This window comes from Manis javanica, chromosome X, assembly GCF_040802235.1.
Source record: "Manis javanica isolate MJ-LG chromosome X, MJ_LKY, whole genome shotgun sequence".
Taxonomy (NCBI): Eukaryota; Metazoa; Chordata; class Mammalia; order Pholidota; family Manidae; genus Manis; species Manis javanica.
In genome coordinates this window covers 120937026-120947580 of record NC_133174.1, presented here as the reverse complement: position 1 = coordinate 120947580, position 10555 = coordinate 120937026, and the positions used below count along the sequence as shown (strand labels likewise).

General features: G+C 39.3%; 2 protein-coding genes across 6 annotated transcripts in view; one reads left to right on the top strand and one right to left on the bottom strand.

Moving 5' to 3' along the window:
• The first annotated feature begins 12 nt into the window (after positions 1–12).
• ZBTB33 (zinc finger and BTB domain containing 33) lies at positions 13–7631 on the top strand. 3 transcript variants are annotated; one of them, XM_017673912.3, is made up of 3 exons: positions 13–221; positions 1834–1937; positions 2634–7631. In XM_017673912.3, exon 3 carries the CDS (start codon positions 2636–2638, stop codon positions 4652–4654), a length of 2019 nt encoding a protein of 672 aa, XP_017529401.1. In that variant the 5' UTR covers positions 13–221; positions 1834–1937; positions 2634–2635; the 3' UTR covers positions 4655–7631. The 3 variants fall into 3 exon arrangements, with proteins under 3 accessions (XP_017529401.1, XP_017529400.1, XP_073084191.1); XM_073228090.1 differs by lacking the exon at positions 13–221 and adding an exon at positions 260–456; XM_017673911.3 differs by lacking the exon at positions 1834–1937 and having other exon boundaries at positions 17–221.
• Positions 7632–8500: 869 nt separating this feature from the next.
• Positions 8501–10555, bottom strand: part of TMEM255A (transmembrane protein 255A) — a 46143-nt gene continuing 44088 nt past the window's right edge. For all 3 annotated transcript variants that reach the window (XM_017673913.3, XM_017673914.3, XM_037008478.2), the window contains one exon: positions 8501–10263. In XM_017673913.3, the coding sequence (XP_017529402.1) occupies positions 10105–10263 (159 nt within the window). In that variant the 3' untranslated portion in view covers positions 8501–10104. The remainder of the gene's footprint in view (positions 10264–10555) is intronic.

Here is a 10555-nt window from a genome sequence, read left to right as displayed (position 1 = left end):
AGGGCGCCTTGGACTTCAGAGCTTCGCCCCCGCGCTGTGCCCTCTGTCGGCGGCGTGGGGCAGCGGTAGCAGCGGTGGCGGCAGCCGCGTCGACGTCGACCAAGACTGGAGCGACGTTTAAAGAAGGAGCCGAGTCGCCGTGGAGTCCGGCTGCTTGTTGTTGGAGGACGCCCACCCTTCTGCGGGGCCCGACGACGAGCGGCGGCGGCACCGGGAAGCAGGTGAGGAGCCGGGTGGGAGCCGGGAGGGGGCGAGGGAGCGCGCCTCCTTCCTCGGTCCCTGGGCCGCGCCTGCGTTTGCATTCTCCTCACTTGAACCAGGAAGCGGCGGAGTCGGCGGCTCCGCTCCTCCGGCCCTTTCTTTGTGTGGGCCCGGGAGCGAAGGAGGGGACGGACCGGGAGGGCCGCGGCGCGGTCCCCTTCGCCGTCAGGGGCCGAGGGGCTGCCGCTGCCCTGGGTAGGCCCGGAGCGTGGGGAGCCCACCACAGAGACCCACTTGGCTTTTCCCTCGTCCCCCCGCCTTTATTTTTGCGCCTCTTTTTCTTCTAGCCCGTACTTTGATTTAGAGCTTTTCTGCCGGGCGCACCCGCCCCTTGCGTCCCCTTCCCGGGGCATAACAATGCCGCCTGCTTGGCCTTATCCCCTCCCAGCACCCCACCCTCCTCTCCGCCACCTTTTACTTTCCGTGGCTCACCGTGTTAACGCCCGCCCTCACCGTGCTGTTCGTACCTCCATCAGTATTGGCAAGAAGCGGCCTTTTCGCATGGATTGGGATTAAAAACCTTGGTTGCGGCCGGCTGGGTGTAAATGGGAAAGAGGGGGTGGAGGCAGGAAGATGGGGTTCAGCTGCCGCAGGGAGCCGCGTGTTGGTTTGTTTCACTCCCTCGCGAATGGCGTTTCTCTCTTTTCTACCTTCACCTGCCCTCCTCAGTCAAGGATTTGTCTCACAATATCGCGGAATGGCTTTTCCACGGTCAGGTCGCAGATCGTGCAGTGGGTGATTCTGACTGATTTGTGCTGTTCTGGGCCCATCCTAACGGGGAGAAGGAAACCCAAACAACATGAAACCAAGTCCTGGTATCACCTGGACACATACATTTAATGCATTCCCTGTTGGAAAAAGCCATTTGCAAACGACAAAAATTGTGGAACTGTATTCAGAAAACTCGTTTGTCCACTTTTAAGTGACTTCTGTCGAAATCCCCATATTCCAGAAGCCCTGGTTGCTGGCTTGCTGTCCAAAGGTCACCCCCTTTCTGATGAATACCTTTATGGTAACCTGGAATTCCTTGGTACTGTTAAGGAGCAAGGCCATGTATCAGATGATGTTTTAAAGCCTTGATTTCTAGACTTTAAGTCTTTCTATTTTTAAGGTATAATTTTGAAAAATTTAGGAAATATTTAAGATGCCCTTCCTTCCACGTGTATATAACTTAAGCACTGTAATCAACAGTCGTACTATATTGGTAACTTTAAAGGGAAAGAATATTAGCTAGAACAATGTTTCTTTACTAAAATTCCTTATCAGCTGATTGTTATTACACACACGTTTTGTTTTTTAACAAAAAACTGGAATTATCTTCTGCAAAGTGCAAAAAAAATGTGTTTTAGGATGGTACACAGCTATACTATTAACTGCTCCCTTTTTCGAGTGATGTCTGCTCTCTTCCAATAAGTTTGTTTTCATTTTCACTAACACATTTGGTGTAAAAAAGTTCTCATACCAATGCACATAATTCTTTACCAACACAATGAAATGTTTTATGTTTTTGTGCAAATAAGCATTAAGAAATGATAAGCTTTCCTTTTCATTTGTCTTATTTTTTTACAATAGCATCTGTTGACTTCAGTTGGCACTCTGTTTAATATTCCACCTCTGGAGATTGCAAGGGTAGAGAGGTGAGGGGAAGGAGCAAGGGAATAAAGAAAGAGGAGAAGGTAAGAAAGGTCTTTCATAGTTTATCTAGGTGAGGCACCCCAATTTAAATAAAAACAAAAATAATGGGAAATTTAGAGGTAATAATTGTCAGCGTTTATAAATATCGATTCAGTTACTGGCTGCAGGGAGTACCTTTTGAATATGTTCTTAAAAATAAGTTAAAATTTAGAGTATATATTTTGGACAGTTGCACACACCAAGCTTTTCTGATTTAAATCCTTTTTTGTTCATTTTGTTTTGTTTTTTAAAATCATTCTTTTACAGGTGAATAACTTTTATATGTTCATGATGAAGACTTTTCTTAAAGTTTTAAGGCAGTTAAAAATTAACTCTTAACTCTTTTTGAGGAGAAAACCCAAAATTGGAACAATGAAAATTAATTCTAATATTTCAAAATTGCCTAGTAGTGATGCATGTATCTGAGGTTCATAGGAAGAGATTACTGTTCAAATCTATAGGTCAGTTTACACCTTGCTTGTCTCTTCTTAGGGGGAAGTCATGAAATTTGACACATGGTCCAAAAACCAGCCTGTATGAACAATTTATATAAGAGCCAAAAAGTTATGCCAAACTTTGGTTAAAACTGAATAAACTATTTATTTAATGGTGTGATAGTTTAAATTCTGAATGATAAAGTACTTTTGTTTTTCTTTCCTAATCTTCTCCCATCACCTTCTCCTCCCTTTCTCTAATAGGCATGGAGAATAGAAAACTGATTTCTGCTACAGACATTCAATACTCTGGCAGTCTGCTGAACTCCTTGAATGAGCAACGTGGCCATGGACTCTTCTGTGATGTTACCGTTATTGTGGAAGACCGAAAATTCCGGGCCCACAGGAATATTCTTTCAGCTTCTAGTACTTACTTCCATCAACTCTTCTCAGTTGCCGGGCAAGTTGTTGAACTGAGCTTTGTAAGAGCAGAGATCTTTGCAGAAATTCTCAATTATATATACAGTTCTAAAATTGTTCGTGTTAGATCAGATTTACTTGATGAGTTAATTAAATCAGGACAGTTATTAGGAGTTAAATTTATAGCAGAGCTTGGTGTCCCATTGTCACAGGTTAAAAGCATCTCAGGTACAGCTCAGGATGGTAATGCAGAAACCTTATCTCCCAGTTCTAATGACAAGAACCTTGAAATACAAAAATCAAAAGATGAAGCCCAAGATAATGGGGCCACTATAATGCCTATTATAACAGAGTCTTTTTCCTTATCTGCTGAAGATTATGAAACAAAAAAGATCATAGTTACCGATTCAGATGATGATGACGATGACGTCATTTTCTGCTCTGAGATTCTGCCTGCAAAGGAGACTTTGCCAAGTACCAATGCAGTGGCCCAGGTCCAGCCGAATCCAGGCTCTGTTGCTATTTCAGATGTTGCACCTTGTGCTAGTAATAACTCTCCCCCTTTAACAAATATAACACCTACTCAGAAACTTCCTACTTCTGTGAATCAGTCAACTCTGAGCCAAACACAAGGAAGTGAAAAGTTGCTTGTATCTTCGGCCCCAGCACATCTGACTCCCAACATTATTTTGTTAAATCAGACACCACTTACTACACCACCAAATGTCAGTTCTTCACTTCCAAATCACATGCCTCCTTCAATCAATTTACTTGTGCAGACTCAGCAGCCACCAAACAGTGCTGTTTTACCAGGAAACAAGGCCAATGAAGAGGAGGAGGAGGAAATTATAGATGATGATGATGACACTATTAGCTCGAGTCCAGATTCGGCGGTCAGTAACACATCTTTGGTCCCACAGGCTGATATCCCCCCAAATACCACTTTTGATGGATCATTGACACAGAAGATGCAGATTCCTACACTTCTGCAAGAGCCACTTTCCAATTCTTTAAAAATTTCAGATGTAATTACTAGGAACACTAATGATCCAGGTGTAGGATCAAAACATCTAACAGAGGGTCAGAAGATCATTACTTTAGATACAGCTACTGAAATTGAAGGCTTGTCAACAGGTTGCAAGGTTTATGCAAATATCGGTGAAGATACGTATGACATAGTGATCCCTGTCAAAGATGATCCTGATGAAGGGGAGGCCAGACTTGAGAATGAGACGCCCAAAACTTCTAGCAGTGAGACGGCAAACAAACGTATGAAAGTAAAACATGATGATCACTATGAATTAATAGTAGATGGAAGGGTCTATTATATCTGTATTGTGTGCAAAAGGTCGTATGTCTGCCTGACAAGCTTGCGGAGACACTTTAACATTCATTCTTGGGAAAAGAAGTATCCTTGCCGTTACTGTGAAAAGGTATTTCCTCTTGCAGAATATCGCACAAAGCATGAAATTCATCACACAGGGGAGCGAAGGTATCAGTGTTTGGCCTGTGGTAAATCTTTCATCAACTATCAGTTTATGTCATCACACATAAAGTCAGTTCATAGTCAAGATCCTTCTGGAGACTCAAAGCTTTATCGTTTACATCCATGCAGGTCTTTACAGATCAGACAATATACATACCTTTCTGATAGGTCAGGTACTATGCCTGTAATGAAGGATGATGGTATTGGGTATAAGGTTGATGCTGGGAAAGAACCTCCAGTAGGGACCACATCTACTCCTCAGAACAAGCCAATGACCTGGGAAGATATTTTCATTCAGCAGGAAAATGATTCGATTTTTAAACAGAATGTAACAGATGGCAGTACTGAGTTTGAATTTATAATACCAGAATCTTATTGAACTTCGTTGGAATATCAGAAAGTTTTGGGTTGGGTTAAGGGGCAGAGGTTTCATAAGACCTGTAAAGCGAATTAAGGTGAAAACAAGTTAATTTGATTTCCATGTCATCTGAAGGTAGTCTACTTGGACTAGTTGATAAATTTTAGAAGCAAATTCTGAAAGTTTGAGTAGAGATTGAGAAGTTTCTCTTCCCTCCCCTCCGCCAAGTATCTGTTTATGTAGTTATTAGCTTTCAGCTCATTTAAAATTGGTGGGGGAAAAAAAGCTTGGAGAGGTAGTTTCCTGAATAGGGTTTGAAGCAGTCTTAAGTTTTCTTTGAAAATAACTGGAGTTAGCATATCCCTAGTATATCTTACAACTCTCCCCTTCTATGTTAGCACTTTACTGCTGAATTTTCAATGTTCTTAATATTGAGACTATAAATGTGTGTTGTGTCTTATATATGGCATAAAAAGTAAGAGCTTCTAAAGTTGTTACAGAAAATTTCAGAATAAGTCTCCACTTGATTGTGTATTCTGGTAGTCCAAATGGTTATCAGCCTCCTGCCTCCCTCCCACCACAAAAGTGACCATGCAGACAAGTGTCTCATATGAAGAAAAAATTAGTTTTAGCTAATAGGAATTAAATCTTGCTTTTATAGCCGTAGTCTGAAAAAGACTGGTGGCTGGACTACTGTGTGTGTGTGTGTGTGTATGTGTGTGTGTGTGTGTGCATGCACACACATATATATGTATATACACACGAATACACACATACCCTTGCAGTGTGGTCTCTGTGGGCAGAAATACTAGTGGGAAACAAATTTCCATAATGCAGACAGGAGAAGATGAAAAGTTCTGTCACATTTGTTTTGAATTCTGTGCTCTTCCATAAAAGAGACAGAGTGGAAGTGAATGGGGATTTTTTGCTCATTATGGTTAGAAATACTCCCATGAAATTTTTCACATTTTGAATCTGAAAGCCACCAAATCTTTAATTATATGTAAATCTTTATAAATGATAGTTTTCATAAATGAAACTGCTACATATTTTGTGCAGGAGGCTGCTGGCATATATTTTTAAATGTTCATATTACTTAAAATCTCTGATAGGAAGTTTTCATTTGAAATAGTTGAATCAGTGATCTAGTATTTTCCCTTCAGCAAGACCTTTTCATTCCATCTGCAAATTGCTGCACTATCAATAGCAATCAGAAGCTATATATGGAATGTTTTATAGGCTTGTTGATTCCCATTTATCTTGAGAACAATAAATACCACCTTTCTTCCTTTTAAAATGACACATATTTAAATACTTAGAATAAAGTCAACTTACTGAAGTGTTAGTACTAAAAGGAAGCAGGTTGGAACAAATATATAGCCTAGCATTTATAATAGGATTGACTTGATGAACTTCTGTAAATGACTTTTTGCAAAGGAAAAAAATTAATAGATAACAAAAAGATTGTTGTGCATAGTTATTAGTCATTTGTAACCTTGCTTAAGTATTTCTTAATTCAACATAGATATTTCCTTTCTCCTTAACCATGTATTTTTGAAAATAGTCTATTTCTTGACCTTGAACTTAAAGCTTTAATCATAATTTCTCATGTATACATCATTCTTCTGAAGGTAAGCTAGATTTGAAGATAAAGATTTCAGTGTTTCTTAACTTGGTAGCTGAGGCTACCAGGCATCAGTAGTTACAATAATACCAGGGGAAAGAAAAATACTGTAATCCTTTGCTTACTGAGGACTAGAATGATGCACAACTGTTTTCTGTGAATCTAGACCTTCAAACCATTTTGTAAAGTAATCCTTGGAAGATTTTAAATTACCTTACAACTTAAGACTCTGATCTCTGGAATCACAGTATCTGTTTCCTTTCTGTGTAGGTATTGATAATATTACTCTGTGTGGTGCACTACGAAATTTTCAGTGGAAATTTGTTTGAGTTTCATTAATGCTATTTCACCAGACATAATTCATTCTACAAGTGTGAGAGACACTGATACCAGCAAAGCTGCCAGACCTTTCAGACTTAACTCATAGGTAAATTAATCTGTCATAATAAAACTTGGTAGTTTCTACAAGGCTGTTACGACAAACCAGAACTTAATTCTATAATGGGAAACTATCCATTCTGAATTAATACCAATATAATTATTTGCTGCTGCTGTGCTCTGTGTTAATCTGAGTATGAAATTTAAACTCTATGCCTACTGAAGGTATCTTGAGTTTTCTGGGAGGAGGGAAACTGGAAAGCTAAAATTGTATTTTTGCCAGAAGACTCTTACTTGCATGTATGTCAGGGTCTTCAGTTTTCTAGAAGTTTCTATACCTAAACTTTGGAATTCATGTAGAATACTCCTTTGGGGCTAAAACACTGTACTTGGAAATCTGTAGGAAGACCCTGTTTAAAACTTAAAGGCTTTTCCTGTTTTATACTTTGCTTTCTGGCTATTAAACTTCCTTTTTTTCTTTCAAGTTGGCTTTAAATTTGCTCTGTGTTAAATTACATGTAAGTATTCTGGATAGGAACGTTTGAAATAGGAATTTGTCAAACGAGGTGAAAGGTGAAAATATTCAAACTAAGCAAATATTTTAAGATATCATAGCAATCTTGTAAGAGTCAGTTAAAATATATTTTAAATGATCATTATCCTTTTGGTGGTAATGATCCCCCACATACAACTACTGAATGAGGAATTGATGCTACATTTTTTTCCATTGTACCAAAAAAACAAATGGTAAAGATGATCAAGGTATTTTGTATTGTCAAGGCATGCATAGTCTAAGGGATTACTTGCTCATTGCACAGCACTGGCTTCCTCACCTCTGTCAGTCATATGGAACCTTGTTCATTTCTACCCAATACTGTAATGTCCATACTTGTACAATCTTCCTTATCATGACTTTAAGTTCTACTTTTCTTTAACTGTTACCTGATACTAGTTCATAGAGTTTCTTATGGCAAAAATAAAAGGTTTTAATTCTGATTTTTGAGTGCATTTTTAGTGCATTTTTATAAGATTATATTTCAAAAATTATTTAGACTTTTACATTCTTTTTTTCAGTTTTTGTCATAGGAGATGAGCTGTATTTCTGATGACAGGCAGAATTTCCCGTTAGGTTTTACATGTTGGTTAATCACATCCCCATTGTATCATAAACCATAGTAGTCAAAAGAGAGTCAGTTGCTAACTTAGAGTGTTTTTAATACTTTCATAGATTCCATGAAGATGCATGTAAGTGGATAAGGAGGAGGATAGTTTTATTTGAAACATCACAAAAGCAATCTGGGTTTCCAACATGGCAGTGAGAATGGATTTTAAGCAACATCCAGTTTATACAGGTTCTGGATTAATATTTTAATGTTTCATGCCCAGTTCAATACTTCAAAGCAGAATTAGGAATAAAGCAGTAAATATTACAAAATGCAGTCAAGGTACATATTGGAAGTACAAATTCCTTCATTACAGCAAATGTTTTGCAAAAGAGTAAAGCAGCAGGTATTAATTTTTCTAAGGTAACATGCATTTTATATAATTCAATGTAATAAAAAATGAAGCTGCTCAAATTAAGTGTTACAAAAATCTATTGTTTCAAGTTATTTTGTAAAGTAAGAAAAATACGTAGAAATGAGTCATAGAATCTTAACACTTTAAGAAATGTGGTAAATGTAGGATATACCGTGTAATGGTGCCTTTTAAAAAATTAAATATTCATTGAAGCAAAAGGTAAAGTGTAAATGGCAAAAAAATTGAGTATTACAAGTTGATATTTGTATAGTACGTCAATTTGTTAGTCCCTTTTTGAAATCCAGTAGAATTTTGATATGCTCAGAACTGTAGAAAACAATAGTAATTTTAAATAATGCAAAAGGGTTATGGTTTTTCAGATTTGAAATCTGGATGAGACATCATTCATGATGCTGGAAGTTGAAAGTTTTGCAAACATTTACTGTGAACAATGAGGGCACTTGTTGTGCCTTGATAATTCTTGATGGCTGGGTGTCTACAAGGTAGATGGGAGCACCAGCATTTGCCTGCTACCTCTAATCCATCAAGTTGGGAGGTAGCAAAATTGGCTGGAAAATTTTCCAGTATGTGTTCTGTGTTTGCAGAACTATCTGATTAGGTACCCTCCTGTAGCCCTGTATTTATACATTATATAAGTGTAGGATTATCAGTCTTCCTTGAAATCAGTCAATTCTCAGGTTAACCTAAGATCGCAATGAAAGTGTTCATTCTAAAGTGAAGGCATGGGTGCCAAAGTGTTAAATTCATCAGGTGGATGGTTTAAAGCTACATATAATAAAAAGAACTGTACAAAAATACAATGTGCCAAGTGGATTTTAAATCTATGATAACACAAGAATTTTTCAAGTTGGCTACATTTGAGGTTTAGCAGACTTAAAGCGGCATTTTAACGCTTTCATAATCTTGAACACTGTCATGATTGGTCTCAACAGAAAAAATGACTAGTAAGAGCAGTGGCATTAAAATACAGATGATTCTTTTGGGGTAGGATGCAGGATCCATGCGGTTTGCTGGGGTTGAAGCACAATATTTGAAGAGTAAATAGAAAGATTAGTAACAATTCGTATCATGACCCAAGAACCTAATATAGCATTTTTGAACCTCTGAATTTTAACCGAAAGATTTGTATCTCCTGTAGCAAATGTATTTTGTAATACTGCAACATGTAGTAGAACCACTGTCCCCTAAGTTAATCTGTATAACTGAGATCGACTGAAAACCTCACATGTTGCTCTGTGTATTTCAGTGCTTCCTGAATGATTACTCATGTTCCTCACTACTTGGAATATTGCACTTTTCCCTTTGGGAGGTACCAGTAACAAAAGCTGAGCTGAATGATCACAATAGTCATTTTTACAATAGAGAGAATAAAGGAGTAAGATGTGGGCAGTGTTTTTCAACACCAGACACAAGCAAACTAAATCTTAGCCAGAACTCTCTGTATTGGAACTACTCTGTAGCTCCATCATCTCGGAAATTTTCCATAGGGACTGACAGTAGTGGTGGGGAAAGACAGGGCCTACAAGCCAGGTTCTTTTTGCCAAGGTGCTAGGGTGGCAACCTGCCAAGGGCCTGAGGACAGCACTCCGTTTACACAAAATGAAACAGATGGCAACCACAGTCCCTCTCAACACGAAGTTGGAGCCGCTGTAAGGTAGTGCAGGTCCCAACACAAGCTGCTTGCGGGGCTGGCTCTCCAGGCTCATTTAGAGAGTGTGCACTGCCCTTCTCGGAAGTGTTGCGTTCAGCCTAGCCACCCCTGCTCTGCACTGATAACGAAGAAGCTTCGTCCCTCTCTTTCCCTAGGCTGGCAGGCCGTTGTAAGACTTGACACATAAGAATCTCACTTTAAATTTTGTACCGTACACACTTCCACTAAAGCAGAAATACAAAAGCCACAATAATCTCTATAGCCAGCAGGCATTCCTCTTTAGGGGCTGTAAGGTGGCGGCTTTTCGAAAGGCGGATAGTAGGGTGGAGAGTAGCGGGGTGGTGCGCTTGAGGACCACATGTAGCTGGGCGAAGGAGAGGTAGACTGGGGCTCGTCAGAAAGTCCAGAGGGAGGGGAGGATGGAAAGACACTGGAATGCTGTGAAACGAAAATAAAGTGTCAGTTTTTGCATTGAGGTTGCAATTCCCCCAAAGCCAGTCATTAAAAATCAATATGGACCAAGTTTGTTTGTGTTTGGAAAAATAAAGAGCTCCTAAACCTCACGAAATTATGAGGGGCATAAAACTGAGGTGGCCCCACTTTCAGTCACTTGGGCTGAAAAGATCATGGAGAGAGAATCTTGAAATCTCGGATTACTCCTCCCCTTACCTTTGAAGCAGACATCCAGTCAGTTACCAGATCCTTTTGCTCCTACTGCTGTGTGTCTCTT

Excerpts from the sequence above, each read along its gene's own strand:
- ZBTB33 (XM_017673912.3), top strand. The coding sequence starts at position 2,636 with ATGGAGAATAGAAAACTGATTTCTGCTACAGACATTCAATACTCTGGC.